Here is a 17,517-nt window from a genome sequence, read left to right on the forward strand (position 1 = left end):
TGTGAACGCTCAAATACGAGCCACGCGGCTTCCTCGAGACCGGTGAGATAAATCACGTTTCGTAGTGGTTAGTGTGTGGCTCTGTTTGTTCTACTGTTACGTCTCTTCTCATATAAATTCTTCAATATTCGGAAAGATAACTGGTCTCTGGTAACGTGGCTGTGAAATTCCATTTCTGTTCTTGACCATAAGTGTGGCCAAAGGTGACTTTATTTTCATTGTTTTATTCGTGCGTTTTTCCTAATAATGTCATAACTCTAGTCTTATTATTGAATCCAAATGGCGCAGGTGCCTTTTCACTTAACGACCCTGTGAGAAGCGGAGATTGATTTTTCAGGGAAGTGATCAACCTCTCCGTTGGCTGGTTGCTCTCCACCGCGGCCGCTCCCCGCAGCCCCCGCACCCCCGCTGGTAGCCAGAAGTGGTGACTGATATGCAAATATTGTTTCCTATAGACTCCAGCCGTGCTGTGATTCAAGCATCAATTATGGAAGTGCTGTGAGGCATTTCTTTGTACCACCGCTCAGAGATTTACAAAGTCACTATCTGGAGATTCCTTGGGTTTTTAATCTTAATACCTGGGGAGAAAACACGCAATCCACACAGACTTCCAATCTGATATTTTATTAACGAGATTAAATGAGTAAGCTAAATTATACATGTAAATCAAATAGAGAACAGAGTATGATAATATGAAGTCACCACATTAATTAATTTATCAGGTTGGTTTATTTGATATGCTGAGATCAGTGGTCTTCATATCCTCCGTCCAGTGTGCTGCATGTAAAAAAAAAAAAAAAAAAAAAAAATCCTCTCTCCCTCTCTTTAAAAAGCTCATTTTGTATCATATCACTTCTCCTTTTGCTACAGGATATCAGACCTTGTGAAAAAGCAAAGAACACTATGGAAATCTACTTGATTTTAGGAAGCTTGATATTTTCCTGCAAAACATTCTTGTAAAGAAAGCTTATCACAAAAGCTGGGGAGATAAAGGTGCTCCGGCACGGATGCTCGATGGTTCGGAGAATCCTGTTCGGGTCGGTGACTGGTGGTCACTGGCGAAATGACGTGGTGCGCTGAGTCCTGCCGCGCCTTCGGGGCTGGCTTGTGTCGGTGCCGCTCTGAACTTGAGAAACACGGAACGATGACGGCTCAGAGGAACCTCCCCAGGGCGTCTGACGCCACCTGTGCCCAGAGCTGGAGCTGGCGGGGGCTGCGCGGGGTTACGGGCTTGCAGAGCCTTCAGAGGTAGAGCGGGGGGTACCCGGGTGACCCCAAGCTCGCAGGGGCAACAAGCACTGCCAGGCAGCTAGACACCTTCCAGAGGACACCAACAAGAAGGATCGGTGGGGTATGAGTATAGGTTGGAAGGACTTGGTTTGATTAGCCTAAAGAATTAGAGAGTAATGCTTTTAGATGAGCAATCTGAACGTGACAGGCTCTCGTATTTCCAGACCACTAATGCGTACTCTTCAGTGTGCTTTAAAAGGAAAAAAGCGCAAGAGGTGCAATGATATTGTACTGGAGATGGCTGTGTCCCAGAGGAAAGTGCGTGAGTCATACTCTGGGACAGAAAGAAAATATTTTAAATATTTTTTTCCCTTTTTTGTTGTTGTTTTCTTGGTCATAAAACAGGGGGTGGGGTCCCCTTCCCATAACGATAACGGTAGGGTTGATAACTGTAATACTGGTGGGGTGTTTTTGCCCTGCCACCGGGTCCACCGCAGGGGCGTTGATCATCAGGCAAGAGCAGGAGGGAGCCCGAACTCTCCCCGTCCCTCCCGCTTGGGTACGCAGTCCCCGTCCTTCCGCCCTGCGAGGCACGGGAGCGTACGGCGCCTTTCTCCCAAGGTCAGAACGTTTGCGTGAGATGTCAGAGGTTATTTAGACAAAATGCTCCCTGATGAATAAATGAAATCCTAGCACGAAAGAATGATCCGGGCTGCGGAGCACAGATTCACAGACTGTCCACACTTGCTAAGTTTTGACATGTCCCGTCTTTTCCAACTTATAAACTCTGACTGGAACAGTGAGGGATCCCAATACAAGCCACCGTAAAACACAAATGCCTCGGTTAGGAAATGTGATTTAAAATCTGATAGTTTCAGTAACGACTGCTCTGCACATCTCCAATCTGAAAAATACCAAAGGAACAACTACAGTTTGTTTTATAAGCTTGAAACGCGCCGCATACGTTATCCTGAGGCTCACAAAATGGTCTTATATTAGCAGCAAGGATACTTGAAGAAGGTTTGTGCACTTCCTTAATGCTGAAGAAGCACTTTGTTTATAAGCATGGCACCACGCTATTAAAGTAAGTGCCTTGACTTGTCTCGGGCGTGGAAATCTGCAAATTGTTGCACCACAAACTGCAGATTTCCTTCCTCTGCTCTACTTCCAGACCCAACAAGGAGAATACTTCCTCACTGTGGAACAGTAGCCAGAAGAAGATGTATTTCTGGTGAGGAAAGGATGCTTGAGTCTTGGCACTTACCGTTTTTTCTGGAATTTATTTAAAGCTACCTCTTCGCATAGCAAACCCTGCTCTTTACCTCTGTGAATCGAAGAGCTCCAAACAATTAAAAAAACCCGACACTTTCTAGGCGTATTGGGAATCCGTGTCTTTGCAGAGTTCTTCAGTCTGAAGCTTCTTGTGGATGTTTTCAAACTGCACTCTCTTGTATGTCTTAAAATAGGAAAATGTAGGCTGAGCACAAGTTGACAGTATTATCTATGTATTTGGCATCAATATTAGTGAGCTTCTGTCATTTGGCAATTATTTCCATAGTATACCATATGGTGAAGAAAATGTTTTCATTCACCCACATATGACTAAAGTTTTATTGATAGCCTTGTACGGGGCGCAGTCTTATCCCACCGAGGGCTGGGTAAAGCCAACCATGAGTCTCCGGACCCGCGTGCGCCTCTGCCAAGCGGAAGGGTCGGGATTCAGGAGGAGTGTCTTGCGTCAGCGTAGCGTTGCCGTGGACCTTTTAGGGGTTTTAAGGGTTAAGAAAGCTGATGTGCAAGTGCTGGGTCAGCACTGCTCTTCCTGCCACCTCTGAGATGGTAAAGAAATTGTTCCACCTTTTCCCTCCCCCCCCTTGCACTGTTGAGTTCCTGCTCAAATGACGGACGTCAGGTGGGAATGACGCCTGCCGCATGACTTCCAGCGTGTGTCGCCGCACGTGGAGCGTCTCCGTGTCTCCATTGCAGCGGGGGGATGCACAAGTCAAGTCTCAGCCGTGAGGGAATCCAGAGAAGTGACACTATGAATGTCTCGTGGCGAGAGGGGCATAATTAGAGCTTGTGTTTTATAAATAGGCACCCATGGATTCACTCCTCCTTTGAGAATTCTTTATTGTATGCATTTTCTGCTGTCTAATATGGGCTGAGCTTGTTCTGCAGCCTTGTTCTGTCAATTTAAAAACCCAGATAAGACGACGGCTCAAATCTATGGAAATTAGGGTCCATTCGTTCTGGTGCTAATAGAACTCCTGGCTTACGGCGCGTAGGTGCTAGCTCAGATGATAGCACGCCGGGATTCTTACAGTTTTTGAAGTATGGGAAATAATTTTGTAGAGTATTTTACTGAGCACTTCCGTACATAGCCAAGTAATAGACTATGCAGAAAATGCAAAATGCATTTTATGGAGATTTCAGCATTTGCTTTCAATCCTATTAGTAAAAAATCCCACCGTAGTGCCATGAATTCTGAAGTTATCTGTGAAAGAGATACTTATTTAAAGGGAAATTTCTGTTGATTTCAGTACTTGAACATATCACTGTTTCCATTTTCCATGTGTAAGAGATTTTAAAAATAAAAAGTAGATATTGGAAAGGAGACATACAAAACCTTTTCTTTAAAAATGTGAAAGCGCTGGGTCTGTGTTTTCTGAGATTTCTGCCTTCCTCGCCTTTCTCTGCACCCCGCCACCCCTCTCCAGATGAAGGTTTCAGGGAATGCATTTTGTGAAGCCTTTTCATGCCGTAAGCGATGATCCGGCGGGACTGATGGCGACGAGCTCCTTTACATTGCACTTCTGCAGAACCATCAGAAGCTGCTCTTTGAGAACTGAAGCTGACAAATTCCTTGGGTTGTTTGTTCGCATTTTGGGCAACTTGAGACATGTTTGAAGAGCATTGAGCAATGGCTGGGTGCTTCTTGGAAGAGTCTGCGCTACAGCATAGCGATAGCGTGTTGTCCTTATTTAGGTGACGTTTTTGCTGCGGGAGAGAAAGGCAGAAAGCAGATGTGTCGGAGAGTGTTACCTGAGAATGGCGGTTACCCGAGAATTCCCAAGCTAATAGAAACGTTTCGGGTTTTTTTTTTTTTTAATTCTTAGAGATTTTCAATTAAAACTAAAAAACTAGTTTTAACTCCGGGAGTGCTTTATTTCTTACCTCAAAATAAGTTTCTACTGTTTTCTCCAAAGTTTTTGTGAATTTGGACACAAAGCATGACTCTGAAAATTTAGTGTAGGGGAGGTTTTTTGTTCTTTTTTTGTTGTTGTTGTGTCTCATCTGTCATGTCCTCCCGCCTCTCCCCTCCAGTGTAAAATGTCTATCGTCTGTTCAGGAAACAGAAAGAAAGTTTTTGTTCTCAGGGACAGTGTCGTGACAAAGCTCAGGTTGCCATTCAGATGCTATGGCTGATGCTAACCAAAGTCATTTGGCAACGAGGTGGAAATGCTTGAACGCTTTCAGAAATATATATCTCAAAAGCAAACAAATGTATATATGGAAATTGCCCATTTGCTTCTCACAGAGCTCTGTAAAAAGATCTTGATTAGAGCATTAACAAAATCACAGGACAGAACAGCATCCATTGCCGCAGCATGAAGAAAGAAGTGTGACCTTTTAGAAGGCAAAACGCCTTGAAGGTGCTGCTGCCGTGGTTGTTGTTGGGAACTCTAAATACGATATGCGCATTTTGTCAAAACGTGGTGAAGTAGAGCCAGTTCCTTGACCAACTCTTCCATCGGGATAGTGAGCAGTTGGCAAGCATTGCCCAAAGTACACAGAAAAATGGGACTAACTGGAAGTCGAGGTGACCAGGAACTGAAGAGTTCATGGAGAACCACCACCACCAGCCATTGTGGCAGTGAGAAGGGTTTCCCTGAGCAGATTATTCCACCGAAGCCCTGCTCCCGGACACGGGCAGGGCAGGCAGCCTGCCTCGGTGCCCTGCCATGGGGTGACAACACCCGCCATGGGCGTGCTCTTCGCCTGCTCTCCCTTCCCCTCCGGAGGCCGGCTGTGTCACGCCGACCGACAGTACCAGTTCCCTTGGAGATTATTCGAGTCGTTCAGCTTCCGCATTTCATCGCTGGCATGCGGGAGCAGTTACGGGAGAGTTAAACACACAGAAGGGAATGAAGCAAAAAGCCAAGTGTGAAGTTTGTGAATCAGTCTTGAATATTTGTGCAAACTGTTAAACGCGTACTTGCAAACAACAAATAAATTTAGCTTTTCAAATGGGCCCTAAACAAAAATATGCGGTTGAATCACACGAGGTATCGTACGGCCTCACCGTTAGTAAGTGGAAGTACCTAGCTCTTTCAGGTGAAACCAACATGCTGAAATAGGCAAACGCAATTCGGAGAAAACCAGCTAATTGTGCCTTCCCTCCATGGAAATAATTCTTCTGTGTGTGTGAACACATCTGGCGTGAGACTTTTTTTCTTTTCTTGTTTTTTCTTTTTTCCCCCTGCAAGCTTCCTAGAGCTGGGAAGAGGTGGGGAAGATTCAGATGAAAGAATTCAGTCTCTAGAGCAGCACTGATTGGCGTAACTGCTGTTGACTCCTGACCTGCTCTTTGTTCCGTTGATCTGCAAAGAGCATGAAAGCCAGGGACACGAGTCTGAAAATGAACAAAACAAAATAAAAAGCTTCATCTTGGCTATTGTTGACGGAGATTTATATGATCCGGCGCAAAATTAATAGAATGTTATTGAGGAAATGTCCTTTGTCCTTCTTATTCAAAGAGGAGCAAATTATTTGAGTGTTTGTTAAGGTCAAGTAAAACCAATGTCATGTGACTCATTAAAGGTCACAGAGCTCTCCCTAAAATTAGATCTCGGCTATTATATCGCATCTCTCTCTGGGTGATCCGAGTACTTAATGCACCAGAACATTCAAGGGGCTTCTTACATGAGACAGCGGTGGGAAGTTTTTCACACGTAAAAACCAATTCCCACGTGGTTACGTGTCTTCCTCCTCCTGATACCAACCCAACGCGTTTGCAAAAGTTGCATCAGAGCTTGGAAAGGTGTTTCCCCCAAAGTCTGAGAAACAGCACTGACAATCGTAAACACATTCATAAATGTTCTGCCTCAAAAATGAATTCATTTGGCAAGTGTTGTCTGACCAGCTGTAACAGAAATCTTGTGCCTGCCAAGAGGAACCACATTTCACTCTAGACTGCAAGGCTGCAAGAGGAGAGACTGATCCCTTGGATCTGAACTCTCCTTTTTTTCTTCTTCCTTTTTCTTTTTTTTAATTTGTTATAAAAAGAATGGCATTATCTGGTTGGTGTCCGTAACATGGTTGAGATAAAAGGAAGAGCAGAAAGCCTTGAGAAGCGGGTGTGGGGAGTTTGGTTTGCTTTGCTTTGCTTTTTTAACCTCCCCTCCCCAAGATGTTTAACGGGAAAAATAGTGAAGTGCAGACTGATTTGGGAAAAGCAGAAGGGTCAATTTTTGCAGCAGAGAGGAAGGATTACACCGCGTGTTAGTTTGGCTGAGCCACAAGTCTGCTGTTATCAGAGGGAAGGTAAGGCAATTATCAGTTGTTTGGCAGATGGAAAAACCATCCTGGGAAAAAGGCGGAAGATGAAGCCCTTGCGGTGCTCTTCTCTCTCAGAGCACAGGGGTGGAAGCCGCGCAAAGGAGACGGCTGTTTAACTGAACGCAGCCTTGGAAGGAAGAAGCGTGGGGGAAAGCGACAGAAAGGTGTTCAGGGCCCACTGGAGTAGGGCAGATGCTGGTGTGCGGTTTGTCCTCTGTGCCTTGCGTACAAAACCTTCTCAACGGAAAGTTCTCTGTGCTTTACTCTCGTGTCTCGCTGCTGTTGTGCCGAGGGTACGCTGATGCCGCTAGGTAAGCGTTTGTTGTCAGGTTGAGCTGGTTGGTTTGTCAGACCCAGCGTCCCGTACACACAGGATTTGGGAGAGCGTTCGGAGATCTAGATGCAGGATCTCAGCTTAGAAGTCCAATGGTTAGAAAAGGAGACAAAGGTTTTGATGACAGTATCTGAGACGTAGCACGCCTGTGTGTATACATATGTACGTATGTATGTGTATGTGTGCACAATATATGTCAATATATCTGAGCGCGTGAATGGGGAAGATCCAAAACAGAGCCATGTTATATGTTTGGCTGTCGGATAAACCACTTCCATTCCAGTAATCCAACTGGCAGGGAATGCGTCAAAGAGGTTGTGGCATCTCCATCTCTGGTGATATTAAAAAACCAACTAGACACGGTCCTGGGTAGCCAGCTCTAGATGGCCCTGCTTGAACAGGAGGGCTGGACAAGGTGACCTCTGGAGATCCCTGCCACGCTCAACTGTCCTGTGATTCTAGGTAGTCATGCAGAAGAAAAGGCTTCTGAAAAAGGGTTTTGAAGCTGAGATATTGCATACGGGTGAAATAGGAGAGAAGAAATTCAGACCAAAACCACTGGGTTACTGAGGTCCCCCTGGAAACAAATGTTCTGAGGATGCGGTGTTTGGAGAACCTCTTTGACGCTGCTGACAACAGAACTTGATGCATGAAGGTAAAAATTATGTCTGAGAGCTACGCAGACGGGACGCTTACAGCTGTTTGGCATGTGATATTTTGCTAACTACAAGAAGGGTGTGTGTCTGTAAAGGTCCCGCAGGAGATCATGGTGTATCCTTGCATGTGGGATGGGGACAGCGTGAGATGTGGGGTGGCTCCACCTGGTATTAACAGCTCCCTGCTAGGAAAAGCAAGCGAGGCTTACAGCTGGAGTCGGCGCTGTTGGCAGCCCATGCCGCGGTGCGTGGTGTTGCCTCAGAAATATTCCTAACGATATTTTTGATACAAAATGTTCAACTTCCGCTTGTAGGAAGTTCCTTCTGCTGTGGTCCCACCGGAGGGGCACTGCACCCTAGGCAGTTGCACGTACCCTGGCAGAGAGAGTTGTCTCACTGTGGTGTTGTACTTAATGTTAAAAAGACATTACTGTGTTTTAACGATAATATTGAAGGCGAGTCTTCCACATCCAGGATTTGTGAGACAATCTCTCTCTCTTTCTTCCTCCCCTTCTTTCCTTATCAAGGAAACTCTGTAGTACCACGTGCCGCAGAAGTAGAGGAAGAATTCCCTTTTGTGAACGCTAGCATTTCTTTTGGCAGCTGGAAAGATCTAATGCAATGGGATGCAGTAAAGAAGGGTAAAGCTTACGGGAGAAGGAATACAGGTTTATCGAAAGAGGGAGCATCGGTAGTATATGATTATTAAAGATTTCTGCTTGGAACATTCTACTCTCAAATCCTTCCGGTGTAAATTGTTGAGTAGGAAAAAAACAGTGCACCAGAAAAATGGGTGCTCTGTGGCAGCTGATGAAAGGGAAAGTGCCGCGGGAAAATGAGTGCACGCTGTGCCACGGGCTGGCAGCGTGGGGTGGCAGAGCTGCTCTGAAGGAACAGTTATGACATTGTATTGGCCAGATGTGCGTGAATTAATGTGAGAACCTTTCAAAACTGCCCCTTATGCCCCAGCAGCAGTTCCCGTTACACAACAGTGCATCGCTTATGCAACCCCTCTGGAGGCGACGTGGGGAGAGGAATTCCTGTGGGAGAGTCAGCCCGGTCCCGCAGAGGTGTAACCTCCTGTCCGGCGATGAGCGCTTAGGCTGGAAAGTGGGTAAACAAGCGGAGCAAACAGGATTCCTCGCTCAGCGGCGTTTGTCAGAGGCTGACAATGTCTTGAGCGTGCATTTAACGCGCTGGAGAAGGCCTGGGGAAGAATAAAGGCTGCTAATTTTTGTGGGTCTATAGGGAAATAATCTGTCAGTGGTTTTTTGATCATTTTATTCCTGCTATTGGTGAATGTCCCTGGTAGAATTTTAGGAAACGGAACTCCCCGAACGTCAGAGTGGCCGATCCCATAATCCAGAAAGGACCGGCTCGTTCCTTTGGAAATTCCGGCAGCTCCCGAGGGGGGAGGAGGCCTCACCGCCGAGCTGCCGGGCCGGTTTCCAGCGCTACGGCCCCAAAGCCATGTTTGACTTGCCAGCGTTTGGCAAAGTGGTAAATTCGTATTAAACCCGAGGAGCGGTTCCTGACACCAGGCCGGGCGGCGGTGCGGGGTGGCCCCGGGGGTGCCGGAGGGGAGCGGGGGGGGGACACACACACATATCAAACCGGGATGCCGAGGGGCGGGGATGGGGATGGAGGAGGGGGGTGGACCAGCGGGGCGGGGAGGGCGGCGAGCATCCCTCCGCCGCCGGGACGGTTGCCAAGGCGACGGCTGCGTGGCAACGGGCTGGCAGCGGGGGCCGCCCGCCCGCCGCCGATGCCGCCGATGCCGCCGCCGCCGCCGCGGCGCTCTGAGCGGTCGCGCTGCTGCCTTCCTCGCTAGATGCTGCGGAGGCCGCCCGGGAGCAACCACGCTCCTTTTTCGGCCACCGATCAACCAGAAACCACCGGTCCAGCTACCGGGGGCGACCCTCGGCCCTCCCCGCCGGGCCCGGGGACAACGCGGAGCGGAGATGTTGCCGCTGGTGCGGAGCGCCGGGGGCTCCCACCAGTGGCCGGCGATCGTTTTCCTCGGCCTTTGCTGTCTCCTACCCCCCGGGCGACTCGCCGCACCCGGTGGCGACTATCCCGGGGCGGCCGTGGACAATTTGGTGGTCAGGAAGGGGGACACGGCGGTGCTTAGGTAGGAGGCGATCGCGGCCGCGGTGGGGCGAGTGGGCTGGGGGGGGGGGTTAGGGGACGACGGAGAGGAGCCCCATGGACCAGCCACCGCCGCCGCAGCATCCCCGAGAGCGGTCGGGGCTCCCGGCGGAGCCATTCGGCTCCGCCGGGAGCCCCGACCGCTCTCGGGGATGCTGCAGCGGCGCGGATCCCCGCTGGAAGTGGTTTTCCCGATTTTTTTTTTAACTCTCTCCTGTTTCCTAAAAATGCTGACCATCTCGCTAGAAAGTTGGGAAACAGGCTGCTTTGAGACCCCGTAGTTTGGGGTTCCGGCATCAATTCCGGGCTCCGTAGCCCGTAACGCTGAGGATTGCGCCCTGTCGGAAGTATTCGCTTATTTTTGACCGTTTTCGTATTTCTCGGCGATGAACGGGCAAAGCTAGCTTTGCGCCATTAGGAGATTACACGCTTTCCGTAGCTTCGTTATTGCTTCTCCTAACGAACCTCACTCTCCCCGTGCTCACAGTATCCTCGTCAGTCTGGTTGACTGGAGCAAAATTTGTTTACCAGTAGTCCTACACCGTACTTAATCTACTTGAATCCTTCTTTCTGATTTGAGTTCGTTAATCCTCTGGCTTGATTTGATTATCATCCCCCCCCCCCCCCAAGTCTAACTTTTTATTCATGTGTTGCACTTTTGTCATGATATTGTTACAGTTCAAGAAAAATACGTTTTCTCATTATCTGGAATATGATTGCAGTGGGTCGAACCTCCTTGCTCGTGATAAATCTCCGGTTTAATTGGCAGTAGTTTTAAGCTTTGAAGTGTCTGGGTGTGTTATTTTTTTTGTTGGGGTGTCACGCACTTAGGTCTCCAGATTACAGAGTATTTTAGCCACATGCGTTTTTGATGATCCTACAGTCGGCTGTGAAATACTGCATGAGGGATTTTCAGTAGGAATTTGTAATCGTTTCATAGCAAGTCAGCCTGCTTCTGGTGTAGTAGCTACCGAAAATACAGTAGATGTCTATGTAGGGCAGCTGACAAGTATTTTTGACGTATACCTCAATTATAGTCCGTATTTTCAGATGTCCTGAAGTCCTCGTGCCTTCTGTCTGCAGGACTGGAGTATCAAAGGGAATAAATGAAAGTCTATTTTCTTTGTACTGTTTCAGACGTAATGGTTGCAGAGAAGATAACTTGGTGAGTTCATGGGCAGTTAAGACAGATACTCAGCCGGAACTGAACGTTACTAGGACAGAAACAAATATACGTTTAGAACTACCGTATTCAAAAACTGTGGAATTACTCTAAAGGTTACCCCTGGCGGGTTTCAGCCGGAGTACGTGCAGTTTTCTAGGCCTAAGATTGTGTTTGAAACTTGGTGTCCGTGCAGCTGGATAGGTTACATAAATGAAATTAGAGCTTTAAGATTAAAACGTCGCTCCGGTCTCACCGGGGAGGGAGAGTGTCTGTTTTGTGAGGAGGTGCTGCTAAAGGGAACGCAAACACCGCTGCTGAAGTAGGCACAAGGCGATTAGATGGCGAAATACTGTGCCTTACATCTGGTTTCTTTCATTCTTCTTGCTCTACGATTAACTTCTTTCATTTCGTATGCCTTTTGTGGGCTTTCTGTCAAATCCGAGTTTATTTTGTTGTCAGCTGGCGTTGCGGCTCGGAAGGGGAAGCGTAGGGTCGCTGCAGGAGAGCGCGTGCAGAGGGGCGTGCGGGAGACGGGTAGCGCTGTTTGTCTTGAGTCTCTCGCCACACGTCGTCACTGCTCCTCCTGAATTCTTCCTCTCTGGATATTTGTAACACGAATATATTTCAAAATACATTAAAATAATTGCTATTAGTGTCCCAAGTATTGGAAGCTGGCGATTTATTTAAACACAAACTCCGGTGAGCTGGATAAGCGATTTGGGCGTTAGAAAAGGGGTTTTTTCTTTCCAGCTCGGCGCTGTCTGAATTTAGCCCTTCTCAGTTGCTGTAGGGTGGCCAGCGGCTCCCTGCTGCGGGCACGTGTTGATTCTCCTCCCAGCACCCTCCGGCTTCTCCGGTTTTATCTGTTTTCCCACAACCGGGGGCTTCAAAAGTTCCCTCCGTACTTTGTTGCAAAGGCAGCCCCGTGCTCCAAGCATTTAGCGTTCCTGTCTTTAATAATTGATGCTCGAATATGGGAGTAATTCCCGGGGCTTTGAGTCAGCGTTTTCCTGGCTGCGAGAAGCTTCGGGTGATGGACGTGTTTGGGCGGGGGCAGCTCCGTTGCACGCCCACCCAGGGCTGGGGGTGGGTAACCGGGGCTATCGCCCTCCTTCAGCTGAGGGGAAACTTTTACTCGCGAGTCTCGTTTTGAGCTGAAATCTCGGGGAAGAAAGCGCGTAGCCTGGGTCCGTGACCGAGGTGGCAGAGCGCGAGCCAAGTTCCAGCCTCAGTTCTCACATTAAGTTTTCATTGCCTTTGCTAAAGATGAGGAATAAAGCCTCCTTGAGCTGCTGAGGTTTTCCAGTAAAAGCCTCCCAGCGTTAGCACAAAGTAAAGTAAGTAATATAGCTCCCCCATTTTAAAATAGTTAATTCACATGAAAGCGTGATTAATCAATTTAGCATCAAACGCGTGCAGCGTTTCTCTGGTGCTGCAGAAGCAGAGCTGCGAGCGTCCCTCCTGCCCCGGCCAGGTCCCCCCTCGCCGCGTCCCATGGGGTGGCCGCACGCCCTGTCATTGCCACCTGGGCCACCGCGGGGCCGGGCCGGGCTTCCCCGGGATGTGGCGCTGGGATGCTCGTGGCTCTCCCCCAGCCCAGCAAAGGGCACCCCGCGCCCGGCACCTCCAGAGGGACTGGCCCAGGAGTTTGCCAAGAATGTCACTTGGCGCCTGTCTGGGTATGGAAAGCATCTTGGCAATCATTTTTAAAAGAAAACCTCTCGTTGGCCAAGGCGTTCTTTCTGATAGTGAGTTATTATCTCTAGTCTCAATAATTAGAACCTGGTTCCTCCTGTTCGTTTGTTTGCAATCAGCGATTGATCCGTGTGTTACGTCCTGGTCCGACTACGATGGGCCTGGGAGGGGTTCGTGATGATTCCAAGCGTGAGATTAAGACACAAAGGAGGTCAGATGCCGCTCGCTGCAGGCTTACTGCTATTTTCCAGCAATAGTCACTGGGGTCAGCCGTAGAGTAAAGCAGTATTACGGAGCACAGCGAGAGTATAGTCACCACCGCGGGCCCGACGGCGTCCCGACGCTCCCCTGGAGTTCAGCGGCGTCCCGTTGACACGTGGTTCTCAATTCGTAACGGTGGTGAGGGTCCCATTTGTGGTCTGGCATGGCACTAGTTTGTAGTCTCTGCCGACGCGTAGTTCGATCAGTCGGCATGCCGGTCATCTTGGCTCGGCTGGTCATCGTTTGACGCGGTGGCTGGATGGGTTTTTCCTGCCCTTGTTGCTTGGGCAGCGCTGGGTACGTACGCCACGCCAGCAGCAGCAGACCAACCTTCAGGCGTCTTCTTGTGGTCTGCAGAAAGTCTGCGCAAGCTTCCCATCGGCTCGCAGCAGCAAACCCGCCAGGAAACCCTGCAAACTTCCCCGACGACCCGGCAGGAAACGTGCAGACCTCCCCTCGGTTTGCTGGAAATTAAGCAAGCTTTGAGACAGTGATTTTTTTTAGGTTCCAGTCTCTCACACCGTGCAGTCCCAACACTTTTTGTGTCACTCTTTCCTGAAGTTACAAGAAATGAAACCAGTAATGCACTTGCTTTGTATGGCAAAATAATTTTGGGAAGCTGTTTCTTTTCAGAAGTATAATTCTGTCCTGCATCTTTTCTGTGTTCTTCCCAGGCCATCAGTTAACATTTCATGAGAACACACGAGGAAGAAGAGAGAAAGTGATAAAACCATTATTTTATTAAAAGGATAAATTGCTACATTGTGAACTGCTGGAAATACAGGGAACGATCTGTATTTTCAGAAGCGGATTTCTCTGGTGGCCTTTCTCAAGTCCTCCTGTAAGGAGAGGGGTCGCGGTGGGTTTGTGGCCCGTCCGTAATGCTGACGGCAGAGGTGGCAATTTCGGAGCAGCAGTGTTTGAGAGAGGTGACAAATGCAGAGCCATTCGCTGGGAGCGGGTGAGGGTGACCCGCTCCGTGTCCCTCGCTGCCCCCAGAGCAGCGCCGGGGCTGGATGCTCCAGGGGACAAAAGCCACCTCCCCTTGGTGGGGGCTGCTCCGTCCCCTCCCACTGGCCTCGGGATCGCAGCCGGAGGTGCTTCTGCTTCCGGGAGAAATAAGAGAGAATTTCTCTCTTTCTGTGCTGACGCTTATCTAGGTTACGGCCGGTTGGGGTGTGTGCCCTCCTGGCTTTGTGTATCCAAGAGGCTCCTCCATACCTCGTCTGCAAGTTGTGCGCAGAATCCCCTTAGATATCGAAACGTGCAGACCTGAAGGTGATCAAAGTGGCTTTCTCTAGCGAGCAAAGTTTCTTCCACATTTCATTTTTCTTAAAGCTCACGGTTAACAAAAAGATAGTTTACTTGATAGTACTTTGATACGGTGTAATCACAGCAAATTAAGTTTTAGAAGTTGGCACATTTTTTAAAAAAGCAAAAGGTTTTTTTACCACTATGTGATTATAGAGTCATTTATGAAATATATACTCTAGAACATGTAAAATAATGGGAATTCTTCACTGCTAAGAGTGAAACCTCAAGCTGGGATCTGTTGGATGGAGATTCCCAAAGGCTCACTGGGGAGCAGGAGTGGTGGAAGCTGTAAAGCAGATAACCAGATAACCGGTTGTGATTGCGGAGTGGACGTTGGTTCTTGTCAAACCTGGCTGAGAAAACCAGGGATCGGTTCCAGGCCAGCCTCGTTAACAGGTAGATTGAACTTCATCCACCTGTTTTTGGCCACAGCAGTCTCTTTTGGCCATTCCATGAGAATTTTGGCTGAGGTTTAGGGCAGCCAAAGTCATCTGAGAAAGGTGATTATAGGAGAATATTTTTTATTTTTTTTTTTTGGTCATAGGTCAGGAGGTTTGGGGTTTTTGGGTTTGTTTTCTAAATTTGAAATTCTTTGCATGTAGCCTGGCTGCTTCTCTTTCCACCTTGGAGATTTTCAGGTCTATGTCGTGTGCAGCCCCAGGACATGAGGTGGTTGTCAAACTCTTCGTATGAACCAACGGTAACGCAGGAGGGGCTGCGCTGGGTCTGGGAGAGTGTTTCACTGGTATGTTTGTACTGGTATTGAAAGGTTTGGCACGTGGTAGGCAGCTGATCTGAAACACTGTCCATCTCTTCCAGTGGTTGCTTTTAGAGTTACTCAACTTCTTTTCCGTAAGTTTTCCCCCTGGCGGAAGGAGTTGCCATCTTCTCCCCCTCCTGGCATTCTCCAGCGTCTCTTGGTGTCCTTTGTCTGGGAGAGCCGCTGCTTCAGCGTGACTTCTGCCTCCCCCGAGAGGTACCGAGCGTTTGGCCCGTGACCCCCCCGGGGTGGCAGAGGCGGCAGGCAAGGCGGTGTGCTGGAGGGACGCTGCTCCTTGTGCAGCACCGATGACTCAGTGCTCCCCCGTGGCTCCCTCCAGCTTCGCAGAGATGGCAGTTCTCACCATCTAGTGAAAACGACTTCCCCGGCTGCGTGTCGTCTTCTTCACCCATATTGGAAAATGGGGTGCTCCCTGTTCTCCACCATGGCTCTGCTCTGATGAACGGTGACGGTTCAGGGGAGAGATGTCCACCTAACGTTATTTTTCTAATCCAGGTCCCTTTAGGGGTATCAAATTCAGGTTCTCTGAAATCAGAGTCCAGTATGGGGATGGTCTCTGTTTTGGCAGGAGAAGTTTGGCAGCAGAAGCCAAACCCACGTCTCCCGCTTCTCTGGCTTTCAGACGTGCTGACTAGAAGGTCACAGGACCTCCCCTTTCCCAGTAAAGCACATCAGTGCCTTACCACAGGCTTGGGGGAGTCCTGGCCAAATGAAACCTTGCTGGGACCATTTCCAGTTCCCGCTTCCCCTGACTCCAGGCACTCGAGAATGAAACTACAGCATTATGGTCATCACCATGGATTCTGTTTTGTGTGGGCTCCTTGCCAACACTTGAGCTACGAAATCCCATGGATTCCCAGATCAATGATCCTGAGGAACATCTAGCTGCTCTGGTCGAAATCGCTGAAGGTGCCGGTGTGGCTTGAGTGCCCGTGTCGAGCAGGCTTTGATTCTGAAGGTGTTCAGGTCCTCAGGGGGATGTAGGTGCCTAATTCGTATGTAAATTGCTGCGGGGGGCTAGTGACTTTTGGGGTTTGGGACTTACTTGCTGGTTTTGCCCTCTCTTCCAAGGAGAGCTGCCCTTTGTAGCCAACAGTCTTTGCCAAAAGAGCAACAGTGGTGAGGGAAAGCTGGTGACAGGTCTGCCAAACGCTCTTTGTCCACTGTCGTTCATATCGCTGAGAAATTCGTATTACTGAGAACTGGGCATTTGGGGTGAAAGGTTTGCAGTATGAGTAGCAGGTGAATATCAAGTGTATATAGCACATTTACATTTTAAGATACTATATATATTTCAGGATTATGGTCCCCCTGATGCATGTCCGCACGCCGGAGTTGGATGCAGTTGTTGCACCCGTGTATAAATGCAGATATGTCTATGGAGAAACAGGTGGTGTAAAAAATATAAAAATTTTCTTCTTTCCTTTATGACTTTAAAAGGTACGTTTTTTGACTTCCATACTCTCTTGGTATTCTTGTGCAGCGCAGGATCATAAATTATTTGGCTACGTGAAGCTTTGTTCCCATCTCTCTGCAATGTGACTGCGGTACGTGTAGACATATGTGCACACCCCCTCATAAAATTAAGTTGTTGTTTGGGTAAGGCTTTCACGTTCCAAATCCCTGCCAATTATTAAACAAGCACATTATGGCGCTTGCCTCTTGTCTGTGCGGTAATAATAAATAAATTCAGAGCAAATTAAAATAATTTATCATTTTAAACGATCGCGAATGTTTCAGATGTTATGCGGAGGAACTAACACAACAAGGAATCAGTAAGGAATGAAAAACAGAGTTTGTTCCAAAGGGCCGTTCTGTTGAGGAAGAAACAGAGTCTTAAACTACTTTCTTCCTCTCATCTTGCGTAAGAGTTGACTGTAGCCGATATCCCAGGGAAACAAGTCTCGGGGGCTCAGGCTGACTCGCTGCACAGGCCAATCAGCGACACGCAGTGCTGGCTCGCCACCCTCTCTCCTGGCAGAAATCTGACCCAACGCTGTGCTTGGAAACTAAAATCCGTGCTGCAGAGGCTCCGGGAATCAATCCGGAGACATCTCAGCTCTGCTGGAGACTTGCGGAGGTGGATGGGCACAGCGGGGCTTGCACTCCGCTGATGTCCCCGGCGTGGCCAGGCAGGGTCGGGAGCTCTCGTGCCCTGGACGCTGTTGCCCACGTTGTTCTTTCTCGCTGGCATGGCTTTGGCCCGTGCCAGCTGCTGGTCCTGCTCACCTCCTGTCGTGTTTTAACATCATGGGCTGTCCTTTCAAAGGACGCTCTCTCGCATCCCTCCGCAACGGGGCTGTCGCTCTTGGTGGGAAGGGAATGAGAAGGAACAGGTGACGCAGAGCATCTCCCCCCTGCTGCTCTCGCCGCC

General features: G+C 48.8%; 1 protein-coding gene across 1 annotated transcript in view; it reads left to right on the forward strand.

The window, feature by feature from the left end:
• Positions 1–9,476: 9,476 nt before the first annotated feature.
• Positions 9,477–17,517, forward strand: part of NEGR1 (neuronal growth regulator 1) — a 312,772-nt gene continuing 304,731 nt past the window's right edge. Inside the window, exon 1 of the mRNA XM_063344769.1 lies at positions 9,477–9,910. Coding sequence (XP_063200839.1) covers positions 9,741–9,910 — 170 coding nt within the window. The 5' untranslated portion in view covers positions 9,477–9,740. The remainder of the gene's footprint in view (positions 9,911–17,517) is intronic.

This window comes from Chroicocephalus ridibundus, chromosome 8, assembly GCF_963924245.1.
Source record: "Chroicocephalus ridibundus chromosome 8, bChrRid1.1, whole genome shotgun sequence".
In the NCBI taxonomy this organism is placed as follows: domain Eukaryota; kingdom Metazoa; phylum Chordata; class Aves; order Charadriiformes; family Laridae; genus Chroicocephalus; species Chroicocephalus ridibundus.